Genomic DNA, 23,230 nt, shown 5'->3' on the forward strand with positions numbered 1-23,230 from the left:
CTGAAGGAGGCTGGGAAGGGATTCTTCAGCAGCAATTGTAGTGATAGGGCAAGGAGGAATGGGTACAACTTGAGGGAGAGGTAGTTGAGGTTGGATATTAGGAGTTAACTTCTATTACTGTGAGGGGGTTGAGGCGCTGGCACAGGGAGGTTTGTGGATGCACCATCCCTGGAACTGTTCAAAGCCAGGTGGGAGACAGCCTTTACCAACCTGGCCTAGTGGGAAGCCGATCGGAAAAGGTGCATACGTCTCCATGTTGGTGTGTGCCTCAACCAGGCTAGCTGGTCTATGTGGGGTGACTCCTGCCTTTGGGACCCCCACCGCCTCATGGCAGCGCCCGGGGAAGCAAAAATCGCTTTGAAGGCTTTTTTTTCTTCCCGGCCAGACACCGCCGTTTCCAGTGGCGGCGGGGGCGGGGGGGTCCGGGGAGCCGCAGCCTCCCGCACCCGAGCTCGCCGCCGCCATTTTACGCCCCCCTCAGACGCCTCACGCCCCTCACACCCCCTGCTCCTCCCGCCCAGCTCCCGCCATCCCTTGCGCGTGACCGGGGCGGTGTGCGCGCGTGCGCGCCCCTGCCCCTATATAAGGGCGGGTGCGGGCGGTGCCGGCGGCGCCGCATTGCAGGCGGGCACGGAGGGGGAAGCAATGGCGCGGCCGCTGATCCTCGGGCTCCTCAGCCTTCTCGGGCTCCTGGCTGCCGGTAAGCGCTGCCCTCCGCCTCCCGAGCCCCTTCCCCATCCAGCTTAGCCCCGGCGGGCTCGGGGAGCAGTTCAGCGAGCGCCCAGCGTTCCCGGGAGGAGGGCAGCGCGGAGGGGGGAAGGACGGTCCTGTTTGTATTCCCCCGGCAGGACCCGCTCCCAGATCCCAAACAGAGGAAGCAGCGATGAGGGAGGGTGGGGGTTTCGAGGGCGCCTTCGGGGTGGCTGGGATGGAAAGGCTGTGTTTGGGGGAGGGGAGAGTCGCCCAAAAATAGCGCCAGGGAAAGGCTGGGAGAAGGGGGGAAGTCCCCCTGAGGATCCGGCCATTCCCGCTGCTGGTAGGGAAGTGACTTCCCGATGGAACCGTGCTCGATGTGCGCCCAAATCCGACACGAATCGGGCAGCTCGGACCCCGCGCTGCTGGGGACAATTGGGAGAGACTGTTTTTTCCCTGCCAGCAGCGCTGTTTATCTCCGCCACTTCAGGGATAGATGGCTGCTAATCCTCTTGCAGATGGCGGGAGGTTGCTTTGCTCTTGTGTTCTGCTCCATATGGAAAATCCCAGCGGTTTTGCTGCTCGCTGTCTCGTTACCTGTTGTTGCTGAGGTGGAAGTGATGGGGGGGAATGGATGATCGTCTCCCTTTCGCTGTAGGACCAGAGGTTAGAAAATGCAGTGCTTGTGTTTTGTACATTGCAGAAGCTTGATACAGGTACAGAAATTATTCATAGTTTGAATGGTTATACTCCTTTAGGCTGCAGGATGGGATAGCTAGAAACCCTAGAATGTAAAAACTTACACAGTGATGTGCACAGTTACTTCGAGAATTTTCTTCTAAATGAGACTATTTTTTTATTAAAGTTTATTTGCTCACAAGTTTAACCTGCAGCATTTCAAAAGTCAGGGGAAAAGAAAAAGCACGACTGACTATTTAAAGGCCATAGGAGTAACCAGCTGGCATAGTAAATAGTCCTGTGGAATTTTTCAAGGTTGTATGTGAGACTTGTACTTTATTGTAGTTTTACTGTCATAAAATCATAGAATGGCCTGGGATGGAAGGGACCTTAAAGGTCATCTGGTTCCAACCCTCTGCTGAGGACAGGCACACCTTCCCCTAGATATGTTTAGTATGCTGATATGTGGACAGTTTAATGGATTATTTCAGACTTTTCAAGCAAGAAAGCAAATATCAGCTTTCACTCTGCATGTTTATGTGCTTTCACGGTGTCCTTTGAGTCTGCTCTGTGCTGAATTAGCTGCCATCAGTTACCACTCCTTCTGGGACTGTTTCCAAATCGCTGAAATCATTGCAGTTTTTTGCGCTGTGAAAGTGAAAAGGCTTCACCTTGAAGTATCCACCAGCTTTCCCATTAGTGTATTTAGGGAAATTGTAATGAGAAACCAGTTCAGCAGTGAGAGTTCACTTGGCCTACCTGTTAGAGGCTTGGTATGCAGCTGAGGGTAGCAGGAGACTAGTCAGGCCTGTTTTTCCTTAGGAAGTCACTCTTTTAACACAAATAAACAGCTGTCTTTTTTCACCAGGGTTCTGTTATGAATGCTCATTGCCTCACCTACTGTGCAGATTTTCTTGAAGATTTTGCTGTGACAGCCCCAAACACCGTCTTTGTCTGCCGAGCTGGCTAATTAGCTGTGCAAAAATTCAGCCACCCTTGTCAGATCCTAATGGAGTCGCTTGGCTGCCTTACAGGCTGTGAGGGTTTTTGGTTGACCTACTTACAGGGCTTCTGTGCATCTTCCCTTTAAGGGAGACACGGAGGAATTAAAGCAGGGTGTACAGGTCCTGGCATCTCCGGACTACTGATGTGCACTCTGATTATTCCTTGTCTGTGAGGCAGGGAGGAGGAAGGCTGGGTGTGCTGTTAAAGCACGACTAGGTTTCTATTTAACTGAGTATTTTCCCCCTTCTTGCTCAATTAAAAGTTAAGCTGGGAGTGGAAAGTGAAAACTTTGGGGATATGATTTTTTTCACATCCCCCCTCCCCTAAAAGAGTAGACTTAAAACCTTGTAAGGAAGTAGGATTCAAGTTGATGTGTAATTCCTCCAGCAAACACTGGTCAGAACATCTGGATACAGGAAATTTGTAGCCTGACTTGAATTTTCTTGAGGATATGGATAAGGCAGATAATTGGACTCTTCTGTAGTTGGCAAGCTTGTTATGATATGAATGTGGTTTCTAACAGAAAAAAACCAAAAAACAAAGCCAGGCTGGTGCAGCCAGCCCTGCAGATTAAATTAGGAGAAGAGTGGGAGGTGTCCTGTGCCAGCAGTGGTGTGTCCAGCATGACCAGGGCAGTGACAGGGGGACCCCTGTGCTGGGCACTGCCGAGGCCGCACCTCAAATCTTGTGTGCAGTTCTGGGCCTTCGCTGCAAGAAGGACACTGAGGTGCTGGAGCGTGTCCAGAGAAGGGAATGGAGCTGGGGAAGGGTCTGGAGGGTTGGTCCAGGTTGGAAATGAGGAGAAATTCCTTCTGAGAAAGGTGCTGGAATTGGCTACCCAGGGAGGCAGTGGAGCCACCATCCCTGGAGGCGTTCAAGAAACGTCTGGACTCAGTGCTCTGGTCTGGATGACAAGGTGGTGATTGGTCACAGGCTGGACTTGGTGATCTTGGAGGCTTTTTCCAACCTAAATGGTGCTGTGATGGCATAGAAATAAAATCCGTGTTTTCTTGGAGGGGTAACTGTGTCTGTGAGGCGGTGTCAGGCCGTCACATAGCGAAACCGGTGCTTTGATAGCGCAGCTGTCATGTGCCCTGTGTAAACCTGCCCTTGCACAATCCCCTCCTTGTTTATAGCAGGCAGGTATAAATAGAAAGGGTTGCTGTTGGTTGTGTCTGGAGGAGCTGAGCCAGCCCTTCTGCCAGCTCCCAGTCACGCCTGGCCCAGTGCTGCCCGAGCCCTTTCTGCAGCTCTGCCCTGCTCACACACTGCACTGGAGCTGCTCTGGAGCCTCCAAACACCCAGGGGATGTGGAGGCTGGAGCGAGAGAGAGGGAGCTTGTCAGCAAAACTGGGTGTGTCACCTGATATCAGCTGAGCCTCCCCGGGAGCTTGGGCTGTGCTATTTCAGGGAAGGCTTTTCTGATATAAAATGCAGGGACACCTTGGTTTTGTATCTGTGGGGGAAGCAGGACCAGTTACTGCTGCCTGCCGTGGGTTTTTGTTTCTGTATCTCATGTAGATCTGATTCTTCAAAGCAGCTTGGGGGCAATGCCTTAGAACTCTATAACAAAAAAAGTTTCTTTTTTTTCTTAAAGGATTTACTTTCAGTTTTTTGTTTTTTTTAATGGAGCAGCTTTTAAATGCAATTCAGTTGCTGCTGCTACTAAAATATCAGAGTTCCTCTTGCAATTAAAAAAGGGTACATTGAAGTGTGTGTATGTATTTTAGGGCAGTGCTTCTCTGTATTTGGTCATGGGGCAATGTTTGGTGTCAGATGCCTGATAGCAGATTTTCCCAGTCTTTGTGCCGTGGATGTATTTGTTTAGTGAAAAAGGAATGTTAAATACAGGATTTCTGCAGAGACTCGCATGAAATCTGTCCCCTGTGTCCCCTCAAAAAAAAACAAAAACCAACAACAAACCCTCAGAACAAAACCAGAAAGAATTGAGATGGACCACAAGTATGCCCCAAACATTTTAGAATATTTCTACAGGCATCTTCTGCAGGGAAAAGTGCTGCTCATAACTTTTTGGGAATATCTTAGCGTGTTTTATGGGTTCACTTACTCCTGATGACTACCAGGTGCCCTTGAACATCCACTTATCTCTTCTGGATTCTGCCATAGAAAAATGTCAGCAGTCAGGCCTTGCTTGGCAACATCTGGCCAGCTTGGAAATCATTCTTTTGCAGTCACCTAGGACAATTTAGGAGTACTTCTACTGTCCCAGCTCATCCAGTTCTCTGCTGTCTTTAACTTTATTCTGATTACTTGTACCTGCACAAACTGCTTCTCATGCCATGCTTGTGTTCACCTGAGGCAGAGGCAGCGTGCCAAAATGAGAATGAGTTCCCAGCTTTGAGGGAGAGCCTGGTTGTGGTGTTAACTCCAAACTTGTTTCTTGCCCATCACACTAATTAGGAAAGTTTCAAGCTTGGTTTTCCATCAGTAGATATTGGACAGGAAGACTCATTTTTAACTGGAATGCTGGTAACAGCTAGCCACGTTTCCTTCAGTTTTTCTTCATGTTGCCTGTAATCCCTCAGATGTCGTGGTCACTTTACTGCTTCATTAATCCAGAGGCCTAGGAGCCCTTTGGCAAGAGTCACTGGTGTGTGATGTGGTCACAACTTTTGAAGTTTTACTCATTAATTGCCAGAGAGGCTGTGGAGTGTTGAGCCCTTCAGATAACTTCAGGTTGGGGTCACTCCTGCACTTCTTGACACTTTGTAAACTTTGGTGAAGAGAAGTTGATCCCTCTTGACTTCTTTAACTTAAACAGGCTTTGCTTTTGCAAGTCTCAAAGGACCTGGGGAAAAGTCAGTGACAGAGCACAGATGGCGGAGGCTGATGCATTCACTTGGTCTGTGGTGTCTCTGGGAGATAATGAATTGTGTTTTTATTTTTTAACACTGTAAGTAGGACAGCCTGGGAATAACATCCTTCCTGATGAATAGCTTAATACACTTAGGCAGGTTGGACTGTCACAAAAGCATAAGAGTTGACAGCACCCTGAATGATCTTTGCATTTTACTTCAATCCATTGAGTTGAACAGCAGCTCACTCCTTCCTTGTGTATATTTTTTTTTACAAATTACAGATTAATTTGTCTGTAACAAAGGGTTTTTCTAGCAGTTGGGTTTGGAGCAGGCTGGAGTCTTCAGGTTGAATTTCTTTGTGTTCTGGATGGTTGTTTCCTGGTTCATCCTTTGGCTCTTTAGGGAATCTGCTCTGGCCCCTCAGAATCCCTGTTCATTGATGCTTACATAAGGTGTTAACTTGTAAGTCTCTTTTGTAGCTTCAGTGCAGCTTTGGAGGGGATTTCTTAGGATGTTTTTGTGAAAATGTAGGGTTGAAAATTCAGACTGCTCTGTGTGGAAGAAGAGACAAATGCTTGAGGGAAGGGAAGGTGTTTTCCAAGAAAGGTAATAATTGCCTGGCAGTTTTCCTGCAGCTGTCCTTGCAGAATGGTAATCCAGACATTATAAGCTTGCTTCCTTTTATGTTCCTGTTACCTGGAGAGGAGTGAAGAACTGAGCTGTGCTCTCATGTGTGTGGCTCTATAAGCCAAGTGGAAAAGGTGATAATTTCTGAGGGGGCCATCACTCTACTTCCCAAAGTTGAGTCTGTATGTTAGGATAAACTTGGTAAAGCGAAGGGTGTTTTTTGTTGTTTTTTTTGGTTTTTTTTTAAGTTAGATTGAAGAAGCCACATCTGGAGTGGTTCAAACAGGGAGAAACCTGTGAAGAGGATGAGTAAAACAACACCTTGGCCTTCATAGATAAAGTTGTTTGATGCTCTGAAAATGCAAGAACTTGCCTTGCAAGAACCTCAGGAAATGAGGGGAACAGGTCTTGGTGGGCAGCTCTTAAAAGACTGTTGAGAGCTGATCTACAGAGAAAGGAGAAATCTATTAAAAAAATGGATGACCTTAGGTAAAGAACAATATCTAAAATAAAGAGGTGCCAGAGATAACAAAGAAATTAATTCCCTTGGGTTTATCCATCGAGCACTGAGAGCTGTGTGAGGCAACTGATGGTGCTTTGCTTTCTCGTGGGTTGCTGCTGTGCTGGGGATGTGAAATACCATGTTAAGATGTTGCTCCTTTTGTAGCAAAGGCTATTTGGAGGGAACAGTTAAAACTCAAAAGTATTTTTTCTGAGACAGCACAAGGTTTTAACACACTTCACTAACATGTTTATTTTTGTAGTAATTTAAGTTAATATATGAGGGGAAAATTCTGTTTCATAGTTAAGCAGGAGAACAAGCTAAAAGAGAAAAAGTGGTAACAGCTGTTCTTTTCTGAATCTGCAGGATCTGAATTAATGCAGAGTTTTTTTTAGCTTTGCTTCTGTTTTTCCCAGGATGTTCAGAAAGGGAGGATGGATATTGTTGCAATGAAGCTGCATCCTTTCATATTAGATACAACATTTCACACAAAAGTACTTCCCCATCATACAGAATGAAAATATAATAAATATTTAACTGTGTTTGAAGTCACTGTGGAAGGTGTCAGAAAAGAAGCCATGATTAGCATGTGTCATCTTTATTCTGTAGCTGCTCTAAAACGTGCCAGCCATGTGTGGCCCTAACAAACAAATTTGCTTAGTCACTGTCTGACTGGAAAGATCTGTGCTGGAAACATAAAATTTAGACTTGTCTTGACACACAGCCAGCAAAGCTGATAAATAAGAATAAATGTGAAGCACAGGATTTTTGTCATACACTTAGTCATGATCTATTGTTAAGGCTGTGAGGAGGAGGGAACTCTTGTGCTGAAGCTGCTACAGATCTGGAAAGTCATACAGTGACAGGATCTTAAAAGTAAAAACATCAGACAAAACCTGAAAGCTCACTAAGAGCCTGATCAAACCAATTCAAGTTACAGCATGAATGCTTCCATTTGGCTTTAAACCACTCTCCTAAATCAAGAGATTGAGAGACTGCTTGGAATAACTATTATTGGAGTTGTGTAGTTCAGTTTTGTAGTTTACAGTATGTTTCAGTGTAGGAGGAGTAATTGTCTTTTGATAAAGGCACAGGTTAAAAGCTGTACTTGTAAATAGCTGGGAATCTTTGATTCCACTGTTTAAAGTCCAGGTCTGGACTGACTTCATTCAGAGCCTGACTCTTCCTTCTAGAGCCTTCCTACCCCTGTTCAATGCCAGTATCTGAAAGAGAAGAACAACTTTCCCTCAACCAAGTGTATTCTTGTTTATTGTCACGCTGCCAGAGCTGCCAGCTCTTTGGCTGGCCAGTCTGACTCTGAAAATTAACTATTCTTAGGGCTTCCAGATCAATAATGCTGGAGTTTAGAATAGGCTGTAAATATTTTGCTAACCATACATTATTAGAAGCTTTGAAGTCTTACTCCTGCAGTCTGCTAGGCACTACAAGTGTGCTGTCCTGTTCAGTAACAATATGCAATGAATATGAATTTTTTTTTACTGGGAGAGAGGGTAACTAGCTTCAAGCTCCTGTGTAAAAAAAAAATCAGGCGTGCAAAGCACGTTTTTCTAAAAATAAGTGGGTCATTCCTCTGAAATCCAGTGTAAACAGGCTTTATAAATCAACAGCTGAGAAGGCTGCAGAATGCCACCCATAAAGCAGTGTTTATGTTCCTGTTTGATGAGTGCTGGCCATGTACCTTGTAGATGTGCTGGTAATTCAGCTCTAAATCGATCCTCTAATTGCCTAGAACAGGGCTTGAGAAATGGGAAAGTGATTGTCTGTTGTAACCTCACTAGAATCTTCATAGAAATGAAACAGCTGAACTCCTGCCTTGTGGTTGACAGTGTAATTTTGCAGGGTTTTGTGATGTGCAAACAGCATTTGGTGTAAATGTCACACTTGTACAGCTAATAGGTTTGAACAGGTTGGCTTTATGTTTATTTTTTTAAAATTTTTGTAAACTTTGGCAGCAGGCTTGGACTGTGGTGGATTTCTTTGGAGCCTGCCTGCTGCAGGATTTTAGGAGTTGTTTCTTGATTGGTTAGTGCAGTGTAGGGCATAGTGAAACACAGCTTATTGACAGATAGGATGTTTTTAGGAACTGAGAAAAGTTTGGTGTCAGATCCAGGCAGCACAATTAAAAAAAAAAAAGCTTGGGAAGTCAGCAAAATCATGCATTTGATTCACTTGTCCTACTAATTACTCATAGTGAAGATACTTAACATTTCTTTACCAGGACTGTTCAGAAAAGGTATTCTGCTGTATCTTACTTGAAAGCTTCAGAGGTTGCATGGCAGTCCCACATGGGATGGGAGGTAATGTCCAAAAAAGGACTGGTACATTTTTTTCCCCACCTTAGATTTTTCTGTACACAGTTGGAAGACCTGACCAAGAGAGAAAAAGGAAGTCTAAATAGATTTAGTGAGTTTAAAAAGTATGATAGAACATTCCTTCAGAACATTCTTAAAGCTTTCTGTTTATGGTCAGTGTTTTGGTCTGTACCTGCTCTGAAGTCTTCCATGCAGTGTGTACATTGTTGTGGCTCCTAATCTAGTTTCTTTCCTCACTCTCTCACTTGCTGTGTCAGAACAGCATGCTTCATGTGGGAGGAGGAATGCAGACACCAATTACAAGCTGGTTCAGAGCTGAAGGGCCAGTAGGGCAGGAGAACAGGGAGGTCGTAGCTTTGGGAATCAGCTCTCTGTAGGGCAGATTAATTTAATGAGCAGTTTTTTCTCTTTCAAGAAGTAGTTCTTGCGTGCTAAGCAAAGTGAGGTTTTGTATTTTGGGAGTTTTAATTTCTTTGTTACAGAAGGTAGATGGAATGGGAATGGACTTGCTGAGGTGCTGAGACTCGGGGAGTTCAACCTTCACAGCTTTTCCAGGGTTTTGTTTTTTTTTTAAATTTTTTTAATTTGATTCTGCAACCCGTGTTTGGGACAGATCAAAAATTTCTGGGTTGAAATGTGAAAAACATTAATCAACAGGAGGGTTATTCTGTAGGGTGTTAACCTGCTTGCTTTGCAGCTGGCAAGGCTGATTGTGTTTGCTCCCTCTTGCAGCGGTGGCCAGCCCTGTCCTGTGGCAGAAGGAGTGCGTGAAGGGGCCGGAGGTGTGGTGTCAGAGCATCCGCACGGCCTCGCAGTGCGGGGCAGTCAAACACTGCCAGCAGAACGTCTGGAACAAGCCTGCTGTGGTAAGTGAGCTCCCAGGCCCACCTGGGGCTCAGGTGGCTGCTTTGCACACGCTGAGGAAGATTTCTCAAGTCTCTGATTGGAGTTAAGTGCTGCATCCGACTCTGCCGAGGTTGCTTTGCCTTAATTTGGGCGCTGGATAAAGGTTGCTTTTCCTTGCACAACTTGTCTGCTGACTTCTCCCGTGACCTGTTGCACAATCACCCAGCAATGTATGGAATGGAGCTAGTGGATTTCACTTGTTCCTCTGTATTATTACTGACTCCTAATTCGTGGGAGTCTTTTCTGAACCTGAGCAATTGTTACGAAAAGGCTGTGTGTTCCTTTGGGTTCTTTCTCAAAGGCTCCCAAAAAGATGCAGCATATGCTAAATTATGGAAGGCATGACAGTAAATAATAGTACAAATCTTACATTTAATGCAGCTTTTCAGGTTGCACTGAGTGTGAGGGCTGCTTTACTAGATGTAGCTGCAGTTTTTAAGTATTGTTTCACAATTTTCTAGGGGAGAAAAAGGTGTTTTACTTACAGATGCATTCAGTCCACATTGGCTTTGTCTGTGCAGAGATAATTCATTTTAAGGAAAGTTAGGGGAAGGGAGGAATGTCAGAGCACAGCTACAGTGGCTGAAGCAGCCTGAAATGTTGTAAGATTTCTAGCAAGTGTGAACTCTCTGAAGAAAAAGGTAAAAGGAGAAGGTGTCTTGGGGCAGTCAGCTTTGTATTTCAAGGGACTGGGAGGAGGTGAAATGAGCAAGTGGTAGCATGCCAGCTTCTTCACAGAGCATTGGTTTACTGATGAAACTGTAGCTGGACATGCTTGAAATAGCCTCACTCTTTGTTTAGAAATACCTCTTCCCACCCTGGCCTCAACCAGTGTTTCTTCCTTAATTCCAGATGTCATGTTTGTTCTTCGTGTTGTTGTTCACGCTCTGCTCTTTCAGACACTTAATTCTTTCTCCAAGTAACTCTCTGCTCCTCTCTCCAGAGCAGTATTCCCTGTGACTTGTGTAAGGAGCTCGTGACGGTTGCTGGCAAAGTTTTAAAGGATAATGGCACTGAGGTAAGCAGAGCTCCTTTTCTCCTCACCCCAAAACACTGTTGGGTTTCAAGATCTCGTGGGGAGGGGGCAGAGGAGTTGTCTGTGTTGTTTTCCTAACCTAAGCGCAGCAGATGTTGAAAGGGACTAGAGTGCATGGAAAAAGGTTTTTAAACAGACTGCTGGTTCAGAAATTAGCAAATTCTATAGCCTCCCATGCCTCAACACATCCCTGACTGACTGTAGATGCTTAATAAAGTCGTTCTTGTGCCAGTGGGGTCATTGATATTAAGAGCTGGGGTACTGCTGTCTCTAGGAGTGGGTGGTTACACTGAGTGACCTTTGTTTTGGTTTCTGGGCACTGCTTCCCTTTTTTTTTGTCAACCTGTGAATACTTTGTATAAATGGGTCATTGTCCCATGAGCCCAGAAGTTCACTTTCTCCTCTTAATTGTAAGTTCTGTTCTGGTAAGGCTGGACTGTGCAGGCCACACAAGCAGTATGACTTGCTTGTGCACTGGCAGGGTCTCAAAGAAGGTCCAGACTTGGGGAAAATGGATTTGTAGTGTAGAAATTCATTCTAGTTTTGCCTATTGCTGCCTGGACCTTCCTGAGTCTGAGGAGCTTGTTTCAGGCTTTGCATTGTGCATTTTGGGAATGGAAGGAGTATTTGAGAGGGAGATAATCTATCTCTGCTCACCTCATCTTTCATAGGATGAGATCCGCTCTTACTTGGAAAAGACGTGCGAGTTTCTTCCCGACCCAGGCCTCGTCTCCGAGTGCAAAGAAATTGTGGACTCCTACCTACCAGTTATCATGGATATGATCAAGGAAGAGCTGGTAAGTAGATAACGATTTCCAGCTGTTGGCATTAAAAATTGTGTTCCTGTTGATGCCCAAATTTCTCTTCCGCTTAAGATTGTGCGTATGATCCTTCAACCCTGCGTGGATCACCGGTACTATTAGTTTGAAGACTCCTTCCTTGCTATGAAACATTTTCCCTGTCTTACTGTGTTCCAGCTGAATGACAGTCTACTCTGAACTTCAAAAGTGCCATCAGTTTGGAGTTTTATGTGTGTGTCTTGTCTCCCCCAGGATAAACCTGAGGTTGTGTGCAGTGCCCTCGCTCTGTGCCAGTCCCTGCAGAAGCACCTTGCAGCAATGAAGCTCCAGAAGCAGCTCCAGACCAACAAGATCCCAGAGCTGGATTTCTCTGAGCTGGCATCCCCGTTCATGGCTAACGTGCCTCTTCTCCTTTATCCTCAGGACAAGCCCAAGCAGAAGCCTAAGGTTAGGGTGCCAGGGCTGTTGTAGCATTTAATCTCGGATTAAATCCTACAGTCTGCAAATGCAAGTCTTGTGCCATGCTTTTGCCATCCAGCACTGTGGTGATCAAGCAGGTCTTGCTGGAAAGGATATCTTCTGTGAGAAAGCTTATCAGCAGGGTTCAAAGGAAGAATGACTCTTCCAGTATAACCTGCTAGCTGTGCCCCTCAGGGGATGCATTTGTCTCTGGATGTAGAGGTGACAGACTGGATTGAAAAAGAACAAATCATTGACAAGGGGGAGCAAATGAGGCAATGAACTAGGGTGCAGAGGCTGAGTGTTGTCAGCAAACCCCAGGGTGTGGGAGTTGAGCAGTGAGTGGGTTGAGAACAAGCTGCTGTGGGTGGAGCAGGTAAGATCTATGCCAGATTTAGAAACCTCCCCATTGTGGTCTGTAACAAAACCAAGAGATTTGAAGATTGGGTATCTTAACTATTATCTCGGTTTTGGAGCCAAGTAGATACTTAATCTCCATCTAGTGGCTGGTGCACACACCAGCAGTAGCTCATCTCCCTTCTAGTTCAGGCTTCACAGTATTCTCCAGAGTATTTACTGAAGTTTGTGCATAGCTCAGACCAGCCTGTAGAACTCAGCAGTAACAGGAGCTTCTATAAAACATGTCATGTGAAGCTGTGTCAACTTCAGTGTCCTTTCACTCTTTGTCCAGGCCAGTGGGGATGTGTGCCAGGATTGCATTCAGCTGGTCACTGATGTTCAGGAAGCTGTGAAGACAAACTCCTCTTTTGTCAAGTCTTTGGTTGCTCATGCCAAGGAGGAATGTGACCGTTTGGGACCTGGGATGTCCGATATGGTAAACTGTCCTTTTTTATTGAAGGAGTCTGTTCCTGGAAGCAAACATAAAATAGTTTGCTCAGTGCCTTAATCTCCAGATCATGTTCTCTTTTTTTAATATCACAAAGGAGACTGTTGCACATGTTAGCACAGTGTAACAATAACAACACTGAAATTGTAAACTTCTTGGTTCAGGAGAGTTGGTGTGGGACTGGGGAGGAGGTGAAAGACTCCAGATTGCTTCTAGCCCTAAAATGCCTTTTTCACAAAAATGGTCTGGGTGGGTAGTGTGGTTCTATCAGTGGGGGGTGGGCTTTTTGCCCTGAGAGGAAGAGAAAAGGGTTAAGCAGTTATCTGTGCAGCAGTTTTGTAACCTGAAATACCGTCTTGTATTTGGGCCAAGCTCTGAAAGACCTGTTGTTATGCAGTAGAGCAGCTAAATTAATTCCTTGAGATGTATTAGAGAATTCCAGATGGACTCTGCAGCACAAGTGGTTTGACAGTCACGAGACTTTCTTTTCCCACTCTCTGCAGTGCAAGACCTACATCTCTGAGTATTCTGACTTGGCCATCCAGATGATGATGCACATGGTAAGATCAGCAGAGTGTAGTATTTGCTCTCTTAGTTCATTTTTCTGGCTTGTGTAGCTAAGTTCTTTGGAAACAGGAAACATGCACTGCAGTAAAACTTCGGGGAGAGCCCTTGCTCTGTAAGTTTTGGTGTTAATGCTTTGAACTTGGTGTTGGATTGGGTAGTAATTTCAGTTTCAGGATGCTTTCTTTAGCATGTTTCCTTCCATTTTATAACCACTTCTGCAGTGCAAAAGGCACTCTAATCCTTTGAAATAGGAGGATAGGTTACACATATTCCTTTATATTCTTTTATCTCAGTCCTGTGCTTACACCACTTCCCCCCTTTTCCAAAATGTGTTAAGGATATTACAGTTGGCTTTCTCACAGTATTGCAAAATCAGTTCATGAGTGAGAGATAAGGTGTCTTCTGGAAGCAAGGCTACACATCCTTCTGGAACTGCTGTCTCAAGGTTCCTGCTCTCTGGGCTCCTGGCAGGAGCTGTGGAAAGTGAGTGGTACCTTCTGCAGCAGCATACATTTACCTCATACATAGCACCTCTTTATCCAGGGAGCTGAGGGAAGGCTCAGCCATTTTATTTAGACAGTGCAGTCTGTACATGCCACAGGTGACATAACAAATTACAGGTGAATATGTGGCTGACTTGAACCTGAGTCTGGCAACACAGTGGCCTTTTTTGTTTTCCAGTTGCTAAAGGCTACTTAGAAGCTCATCCTCTTTCTTAAACATTTTGGGGGGGTAGGGGGAAGTCAGTGTTTGTTCCAACAGCACTTAGTTTGTCGTTTTAAGCATTGCAATGCAGTGTGTTGTTCGTACCTGAAATTGGAATATGACTACATCTTGTGTGCATCTGAGTGTTGTCCAGACTCTCTGGAGGTAGTCTTGCCCAGGATGCCTTAATAACTGCCAGTGAATAATGCTGCTTAGCACTGTGCAATTAAATGTGAGTCGCTGTGGCTGGGGATCTTTGGGGTGGGGACTGTGTCGTGTTCCATTATCTCTGTGGAAAGAACATAAGCAATTCCAAGGGCTTGATGTGGTTTTTTTTCTCGTAACTGTTCTCTTCAATTTCTCCTTTCTTCCTCTGTCTCCAATCTCCCCTGTCAACAGAAGGATCAGGTAGGTGAGCAACGTGCCTGTGGTGATAGCCTGCTTGTAGTTCACCCTTGGCTTTTAAAGGGCTTGTAGTTCACTTCTTGCTCTCTTAGCTGTACACTCGGTGTGTGATTGTACTCAGTGCTGACAGATACAAGGGATATTTATGTGATTTAAAACAAGAGAAAGACTGCAGGCTTCCTCCACTGCATCAGTCCTACCTCCAGCTCCAGATACCACTTGGTGCTACTGAGATTTCAACTTGACTGTGCTTTGGCCAGTAGAGCAGAAAATATCCTCCCTCTTACAGAAGAAGGATAGATGTGGAAAAAGCATGCCAATGGCTCCTGGCAGCTGCTGGTTTAAAGTCTGGGCTCAAAAGGGCTTGAGCAAAGCTGTCCCCAGGTCTTCCCTTGGTTAACCTTTAAATCTAGGACAATGGTGTAGATGTTTGGAGTATATGAAGTGAAAAGATGAAGGCTTCCCAGAGCAATTTGGGCTTTTAATTTAAGCTGTCCCATGGGACCTTGTGTCTGTCATCTCTCTGTGAGGGAACACGTGTGTGTATGTGGGTGTTGCTGTAACATTAATACCTGGAACTGCTTCTTACAATGCATGAACCCAAGGGCTTGACTTAAAGGGGCTGCCTGGAGTAGTCTGAAGCAGCACAGTGTCTCTGAGGTGCTGCTTTTGCCTGTGCATGAGATTGTGGCATGATGTATTAATATTAACTCTGGGACAAGCCTCTGCTGTAGGAAGCTTGTAACAGGGTGAGATGTGATCTTCTAATTTACCTGTAGGAACAAGGGTGTCTCTTTCTAGCTTAAGTAGACTTTAGGTGGGAAAATGCAAGTTTTGTGTCTTACTCTGTTCAGCCTTTCTCTCCTTGGGTATCCTCCTTAGAGCAGTTTGCCTCGTGTCTGGCATTTCTTTGTGCATTTAGTAATGTATGTTTCAAAAAAAGAAATGCATAAAGAGTGTATTTCTTCGAGAAAGAAAGCCTTTTTACAGGCTTGGTTTCTGTTTGCTGTTTTCTCTTACTGTGAGAACACTGCAAGTTCAATTGTTGCAGTACAAATGGCTAGGCTTGGGTTTTAACAAGCACAACTTTTGTTTCTTGTAGGCTGTGTTCAGTAATGCGAGAAACTGTTTCTGTTTGCAGAATGTGATGTTTCTGGCAGCTTTAAAGAAGGTAGTTTGTGGATGAGGAAAGAGGTCCTTTCTTCTAGGCATTTCTTTCAGCTTTTGGGTGAACTCTGAAGTCAGGATAATTGGCCTTTCCTGTTGGATTACTTGATTACTTAAATCTGGGGAGCAGCTTTGTGGATGCAGCTCTGATGTGATGCTGCTGGTGGCTTGTTTTGGTGTTGGTAGCTCTTAAGTCAACTCCTTTTGAAGGGCTCATGGGACATGGTTTTTTAAATGGGGTTTTCAACCTCTTCCTCTTTAACAGGATCTGCTAAATTCCATCCAGTAGCTGTCCTGCCTATAACCTTACCAAATGCTTTGGCAATTCTTGAAGTAGAAGTAGTCATGAAATTTTTAAGTTGTCTTGGAGGCTTTTAAAATTTTGCTCTGTGTGCCTGCTCACAGGCTCTGTAGAAAGGGCAGAGACTTGTAGAATTCTAAAAAATTGCTTGTACATCTCTTTCCAGCAACCAAAGGACATTTGTGCTATGGTTGGCTTCTGTGCTTCTGTGAAGTCTGTTCCCCTTCAGCCTCTGGTGCCAGCTCAGGTGGTTCATGAGGTGAAAATGGAAATTGTGGAGGTAAGATGGGCTTTTTGTACTTTGCTTTCCTTTTTGCTTTAGTGTTCAGCAAGCTAGGTGAAAATGATGAGCTTTCATGCACAGAATAATCCAAGTCTTCCTGCATGTATATTCCTGGCCTTTTCTTGTTTCTGATGCTGATTTGTGAAGTAGGAAAGCTGATTGATTTGTTTGAACAGCAGAGCCTACACTGAGACAGAGCTACAAGGTAATGCCTCAGAACTGAAAGGGGAACTCTATTTCCAGCAGTTCTGAATGACACCTTAAATGTAAACTCTCAGTCTGAGTTTTGCTCTTTGTTTGGAGTAGTACTTTTATCCCTTTTTAAAATGGGGCAGCACTCTGCCTGTGCAGATGAAGGATCAGAGTCAGAATGCTGAAGCTTTGAGTTTGAAGAAGCACCTTGGCTTCTCCAAAGGTTATTTTTGCAGACAGCAGGGTGCTCTCAATTCTAGGAAATGTTGTCCCCAGTTAATGGATTTTAAAAAACACTGTGCATTTCCCTTGACTTCTGTCTCTGTGGGATTGCTTCTTTCTTTGTGTCTACAAAATTCAACTCCTTGTACAGCCTGGGGCTTGTAGTCCTAAAATTAGCCATACAAAATGCCTGTTCATTCAGACAGGCTTTTTATTGAGACATTTGAAGCTGGTTTTGGGTTCTGTGTGACCTTTTGAATACAGCCCAAAGTGAGCAGCTAAGTAAATGCTGTTGAGAGTTGTCCCTGTCAGATGTGGTGCAGTGCTGATTTATTGTGGATTTCTTCTTTCTACTCAGAAGGCCTCAGTTCAAGAGAAGACTTTTTCCTTGTGTGAAATCTGTGAGACCATGGTGAAAGAAGTGACCGGCCTCTTGGAGAGCAACAAGACAGAGGTGTGTGAGTGGTGGGCATCGTTCCACTTCCTGGACTGAAGGGGAGAGGAAAGGCAATTTTATTGCCTGTTTTCACAATTCCAGCAAAATTTCTGTCCTGGGTGGGACAGAAAATGTGTGCTTATGAACCAAAATTTCTCTCCCTCATTTACTCCTCCTCCCCTGTGCTTCAGGAGGAGATTGTGCATGAGATGGAGGTGGTCTGCCGCCTGTTCCCGGGAAGCGTCAAGGACCAGTGCAAGGACTTCATCGAGGTCTACGGCCAGGCTGTGATTGACATGCTCTTGGAGGCAACAAATCCCGAAGCTGTGTGTGCCATGCTGAAATGCTGTGCAGCCAGCAAGCTTCCCCAGCTGCCAGGTGGGTGATGAGGGGTCTGTGATGCTCAAAATGAGCTGGTTCACCTATGAGGAGATCTCCTTTTGAGGACACTGCTGATGCTCCCTGTTTTCTTTTTTGGGGGTACCACCCAAGCACTGATGTTTGGTTTGTTTCTTATTTTCCTTCTCAGTTGTAGTGAAACCTGCAGGTGGCTTCTGTGATATCTGCAAGATGGTGGTGTCTTATGCAGACAAAGAGCTAGAGAAGAATGCCACGACAGCTGAAATTGAAGCTCTACTGGAAAAAGTCTGTCACTTCCTGCCAGAGTCTGTCAGTGAGCAGGTAAGGTGTTTGTGCAGGAGGCAGACTGAAAAGCTGTGGTCTTGGTGGCTGGGAGCTGTGCCTGTTGATTTGCAGGGTTTACATAGGTCCTAACAGCAACAGTTATGTTTAACATCATTTTCTGAGTGTTTCACCTGATATTCTGTCTATATACTAATTTTAGGTCCGTCTCTCAAGTGTCTCTGCTTCTGCTATAAATGTCCAGGTACTCCTAACAGAGGTGTCTGTGTTTGGCCAAGTGCCTTGTCTCTGGCTGGAGACAAACTGTCCTCAGGTGCAGCTGGGACTGGCTTGTGTCCAGCAACCTGATCCTGCACAGGTTTTTCCCTTTGCTGATGAGCACCAAAGCATAGCAGCTTCTCCTGTGCAGTAGAGCAAAAAAAAAAAGGGGGGAAAAAGCTTGATCTGAGGCAGCTGAATGACCTTGCAGACCTTGCTGTGTGGCAGCCTGCCTCCCAGTCAGGGCAAGGCAGGTGGAGATGACCAGAAGGATGAAACACAGAATCCTGGAATAGTTTTGGTTGGAACCTTAAAGACTGTCTGATTCCAGCCCCCCTGCCCTAGGCAGGGATGTCTTGCAGAGTATCTGGGAAAACCAGGGAGCAGTTTCTCTTGTTGGTTTTTGTAACAGCCTTCTCTGCTAAAGGCTGGGAGGAGTTTGGGGTGCAGGGGGATTAGGTTTGCTCAGTTCCCATCCTTGGGGGTTGGCAGTCCCTTGAATAGATGTCTGCTTTTTAGGGCCTGAATTGACTGGCTGGATTGTTGTACTAATTTGCAGTCAGAAAAGGTTTGCCTGGAAATCCTCTGAGAACAGTGGGTGGGAACAGTTGAAGGTTTTACTTTTATTTTTTTTTTTCCCCTCAACACTTATCCTCTTCAGGGGATTAATGAAGTAATTGAAGTAGGCTGGTGTAATTCCAGTGGGATACCTGTTGGACCACTGATATCAAGATTTACCTGAAAATCTTATTAGGTGGCTGCTGAGCATCAGCAAGTGGCAGCTGCCTGTAAGTTTATTTGGGCTAAAATATAGAGGCTTAAAGCAGCTGTGGAACAGCTCTTCCTGCTGTGAGGCTGTTTAATAGCTGTGGTTGGTTTATTAATTGGTGCTGTTTGTCCCTGCTGGGAGCAGTAGCATCTTCCTCAGCTCTGGAGCCAGCTTCTCCACTAGAGGGAGAGAGGTTGTTCTGGCAGCCTTACCTGCTGCCTTGTCTGAGGGAATAACTTGAGCACAAGTGCTTAGGAGTCCTTGCTGCTGTCCTGCTCAGGATGTTTGTCTCCAGCTGGTTCTGTGTGCTTTCCTCTTGAGGCAGGCGTGATCTCCACGATCAGAGACGAAGCTTTCAAAGGAGTCAAAGCTTCTTCTGCTTGGTTCTTTTCCCAAAGCCTGCCCTGTTTGGTTCTTCTCCTTGTGACCCCTTATCTCCTCATAGAGTGTCTACAGACAGCTGCAGGCAGGTGTGAGCTAGCAGGAACAGTGATGCAGTTGTGTGATTAGTGCCTTTTTCCTTTGCCATGTGCAGAGCCCAAGCCTCTGCTTTATCCTTGTGTTGTTGGGGTGTTTGGGGTACCACACATGGCTCTGCTTTCAGAGGCTGTAGCAGGAGAGTCTCTCACCCTGTGTTTTGTTACAGTGTGTGCAGTTTGTGGAACAGTATGAACCCGTGGTTGTGCAACTCTTGGCAGAGGTGATGGATCCCACTTTTGTTTGTACTGTGAGTATTGCGTTTGGTTTTATTGAGCACGGGCTCTGATGCAGTCCTGCCTGCTGTCCTGGGTGCCTTTCAGTGCCCAGCATGCAGAAACTCTGCTGGAATCAAAATCAGCGTGCTGAATGCTTGGAGCAAGCCTCTTGTGCAAGGCCTGGGGCTTCCTGAATGGGCAGCTGTCTGACTGCCAGCCCAGCACAAGGAAGGGCAGAAGGAGAGAGCTGCCTGTGGTTTATCCACTGCTGAGGCTCAGTGCCAGGGTGTGATGTGCCCTGGGGAATGTGGTGGGAAGAAAAGGGACATTTCTTGAGAAAGGTCTCTCTCTCTCTAGAAGATGGGTTTTTCAAAACTTGATACGAAGGAGTTCCAGTAACTTAACTCTCCCCTGGCTCAGGTTACAGGGCTGCTGGTTCAGCTGCAGGTGTGACCTTGGTGAGAGGGGCTGCAGCTTCCACACTCACTCAAGGTGGAGGCTCAGACATAAGGCTGGACTTGAGATCTCCTGAAAGCTGTGCTGACTGTGCTGCTGCTCTTTTCCCAGAAACTTGGAGTCTGTGAGTCAGCCAAAGAGCCTCTCCTGGGGAATGATGCATGTGTCTGGGGTCCTGGCTACTGGTGTAAGAACATGGACACTGCTGCTCAGTGCAACGTACGTAGAGCAGCATTCTGCCTCCAGTTTCCTGCTGATCTTTGACAGCTCCTTCTGAGCTGTTCTTGGCTTCTGCTGCACTTTGAAGTGGATGAATTCCAGTTGAAAAAAACCACAAACATTTAGTTTGATTATCAGAGGGTGGTTCATAGCTCTTAGCTTTCTCAAAGCTGACTTTCCCCTCCTTTTTGTGTCCCGCACCTGTCTGCTAGTATTTCAGAATCTATGGCAAGGTACAGTGTCAGCTTTATATTTAGTCAGTGTTCCTGCAGCCAGCAGACCATGTCACAATCTCTCAGCTGGCTCTAAAAATTGGCTTCCAGTATTGCTTTTTCTGCCAGGCCTTAATGGCTAAGGGTCATCAGCCTTCTTTCCTAAAGCTCCTGGCTGATGGGGCTCAGGATGTTATTTATTCTAGTCCTCTTTGAAATCACTTACTTTAAGAAAAACAGATTGGCTCCCAAGATCTTGGCTCGGGATAAGACGTTGAACTGCTTGTTTGCAAACTGGCTTTTTTCCACTAATATCAGCTATTTCTTCCCCTTTAGGCTGTTGATCACTGCAAACGTCATGTGTGGAACTAGAAGAAGAATTTCCAGTTCTGAAAGTTTGCCATGGCTCTTAGGAAATGTGGGCTGAGGTTGGCAGAGCTGTATCTCACCTGTCCCTCCTCTCTGCCTCATTAACAATTTGACCTTCAAGTTCCTTTGTTGTAACTCTCCTGTAGCAGTGCTGCTGTTGAAGGATCAGATTTTCGTTGTTGACCTAACAAAGATACTTCTGATTGTACAGTTTAACCCATTATGCTCCTAAAAATAGTCAGTGTGTTGTAGATTTAATTTTTTTTTTCTCAATTGGTAGGCTGAAGTGCTTTTTTATGTGCTGGGAAGAATGACAGAGATGGTGAAATGAGACAATTATCTTTTAATTTTAAAAAAAAAAAAAGCAAGATAGCATCTAAACTTTCAAATGTCTTTCTGTCGGCAGCATTGGGAAGATTTTACATGCTTTGCATTTTTAACATCCGGCTGGAATTTTTCTTTCCTGTGTGTATGGGAACTCTTAAGGGATAATGTTGACTCTGGGAATCCTTTTGGCTGGAATTTTCAAAGCTCTGCAGATGCAGAGGAGGGGGCTTTGTGTGCCCAGCTAACTTTCAAAGTCACTGGTACTCGAAGAGATGCATTTTGAGTGATCAGCCTTTTGCATCTGAGTGACCACGCTTGTGGCTCATGCTGTTGTTACAGCTAAGGAAAACCCTCCCTCACCCTTCAGTCACATCCTTCTGATTTCCTTGGACTGCTGGGTCTTGGCACAGCCCTTCTGCTGCCAAGCCCAGTCCAGTGGGATGTCAGTTTTCCCAAAGCATGCTGGCATACCTGAGGAATGACTCCCTTTTTTTTTTTTCCCTCTCTCTCTTATCCTAGTTGCTCAATTCTGCTTGGTCTTGCAGCTTCCCACAAGCAGCCAGCTGGGTGCTGAGGAGGTAGCGTGAGCTGTCACTGGAAGATGGAGGGAGGATCAAGTCAGCAGGGGCTGGGAATGTGTCAAAGGCAGTTCAGCACTGAGGGTGGGATTTGTGGAAGAAACCTGTTTGTTCCTTGATCAGCTTTTCTTCTCACAGGCTATTTCAGTCACCTAAAGCTTGAGAGAGGTGCTGTGAGGCCTGGGGGCTCCTCCCACTGCTGCCCACCCACTCTCACTGACACCCTTCTGAGTAACTGGAGGGATGAATGGTTATCCACAGTTCCCATTTCTGCTGGGAAATGCAGCAGGCAGAGATGGCAGGTGGTAGGAGCACTGAAGTAGGTATTTGAAGCTCTGCTGGCACACTTGACAGCCTGCCTTTCTCAGCTCCCTGAAATTCCACTTAAATGGACTGAAATCCACCTCCCCCCTCAAAAAAAAAAGCCTTCAAGGCAGGCTGCTACCCTGGGAACATGGCAGGCCCTTGATGTGAAGGGTCCTTGGGAGTGAGAATCCTGCTTGTGTGGCCTGGAACAGACCTTGCATTGGGTGTGCACTTTATAGATCAAGGAAATCCCTAAAGCAGAGGCACTGAAGTAGCTCTGAGGAGACTTTTGGGAAGGAGCAGCTGGGCAGGTGCAGAGCTTTGAAAATTCCAGTCTTGTTCAGAAAGATGCTGGTAACTCCTGCTGTTCCCGTGGTGTGTGGGGCGTGCAGGAGCTCCAGTAACAATGCTGTAGCAGCAAAGTCAAGTATTTTTCATAGGAGAAACACTGGACTGCAGGTTTTTAGTTGATCTGTGTACATACTAAAAGCCTGGGCAGTGCTGACAGATGGCAACAGAGGTTTGTTCTCCCCTGTTTCCCGAATGCTGAAGCACTTGTGGCTTTAAACAAGAGGGGGGGGAAAAAATAAAGGAAAATTTCCCCTAAAGATATAAAATACCTGCATGTTTCTGTCCTGGCAGGCTTGTTCTGGTGGTGTATCCCAGCTGGGGTGGATGGAGCAGACAGGAGATGGGCTCTGTCCCTTCGGCATCGCTGCCCTGGAGGGAAGGGTTGTGTTACACCACGGCACAGAGCGTGGCATTTGCTGTTTTAAACTGGATGCTGTGGATCTTTCTTGGGGGGAGGTGGGGCTGCATTGACAACTTGGCAGGTCCAGGAAGGTTTTGTTTCCCCGGGGTTTTTAGTAGGATTCATGCTGGTGACCTGCTGGGCAAGGTGAAGCAGGGGAAGTCCTGTGCTGCTGCTGGGAGTCCCTTTAGTTTTCTCCCTTCCTGTGGACCGTGGCACCCGACCTGCTTGAGTCATGCTGGGGGGACACTGTGCAGTTGCTTTCTAAAGAACATTGTCTTGGTTTTTTTTTTTCTTTTTTTTTTTCCTTTTTTTTTTTTTCTTTGTTTTTTGCACAAAAGCTTCCTTAATGAACAATAAAAACTTCTGTAAACCGACAAGTTTGTGTGTTTCATTTTCCTCACTGGCAAAGCTTCTTGTCGAGGTTCCCCTGGGCTGCAGGGCCAGGAGAGGGCACATCCCGAGGTGTCACCGGGAATCTGGGACCGATTGGATTCGGGTTCCCCATTATGCTGCGTGTCCCATCAAGCCTTTGTTCTGCTGAGCACGGTTGGAGGTGGAAGAGGCTTGTCTGGGATTGCTGCCTCTCTCTCTTCCCTGGACAAACACAACGCCTGGTGTGAGGCAACAGCCCCGTGTTGCAATCGCTGCCTTGCGCAGGCCAG

At 45.9% G+C, this 23,230-nt stretch overlaps 1 protein-coding gene across 7 annotated transcripts; it reads left to right on the forward strand.

Moving 5' to 3' along the window:
* The first annotated feature begins 593 nt into the window (after window positions 1–593).
* PSAP (prosaposin) lies at window positions 594–22,942 on the forward strand. 7 transcript variants are annotated; one of them, XM_015633543.2, is made up of 16 exons: window positions 594–700; window positions 9,390–9,523; window positions 10,507–10,581; window positions 11,271–11,396; window positions 11,652–11,846; window positions 12,550–12,693; window positions 13,209–13,265; window positions 14,377–14,385; window positions 15,485–15,553; window positions 16,017–16,130; window positions 16,906–17,001; window positions 17,175–17,361; window positions 17,513–17,664; window positions 19,299–19,379; window positions 19,915–20,022; window positions 20,571–22,942. In XM_015633543.2, the coding sequence occupies exons 1-16, from the start codon at window positions 646–648 to the stop codon at window positions 20,604–20,606; spliced, it is 1,638 nt and encodes a 545-aa protein (XP_015489029.1). In that variant the 5' UTR covers window positions 594–645; the 3' UTR covers window positions 20,607–22,942. The 7 variants fall into 7 exon arrangements, with proteins under 7 accessions (XP_015489029.1, XP_018862833.1, XP_015489035.1 ...); XM_019007288.2 differs by having other exon boundaries at window positions 14,380–14,385; XM_015633549.3 differs by lacking the exon at window positions 15,485–15,553 and having other exon boundaries at window positions 14,380–14,385.
* The last annotated feature ends 288 nt before the right edge of the window (window positions 22,943–23,230 follow it).

The sequence above is a fragment of the Parus major genome, chromosome 6, assembly GCF_001522545.3.
Source record: "Parus major isolate Abel chromosome 6, Parus_major1.1, whole genome shotgun sequence".
Lineage (NCBI taxonomy): Eukaryota > Metazoa > Chordata > Aves > Passeriformes > Paridae > Parus > Parus major.

Coding starts and splice junctions, on each gene's coding strand:
- PSAP (XM_015633543.2), top strand. CDS start 646: ATGGCGCGGCCGCTGATCCTCGGGCTCCTCAGCCTTCTCGGGCTCCTG. Junction 16,131..16,905: donor TGAAAATGGAAATTGTGGAG/GTAAGATGGGCT, acceptor CTTTCTACTCAG/AAGGCCTCAGTTCAAGAGAA. Junction 17,002..17,174: donor TGGAGAGCAACAAGACAGAG/GTGTGTGAGTGG, acceptor CCTGTGCTTCAG/GAGGAGATTGTGCATGAGAT.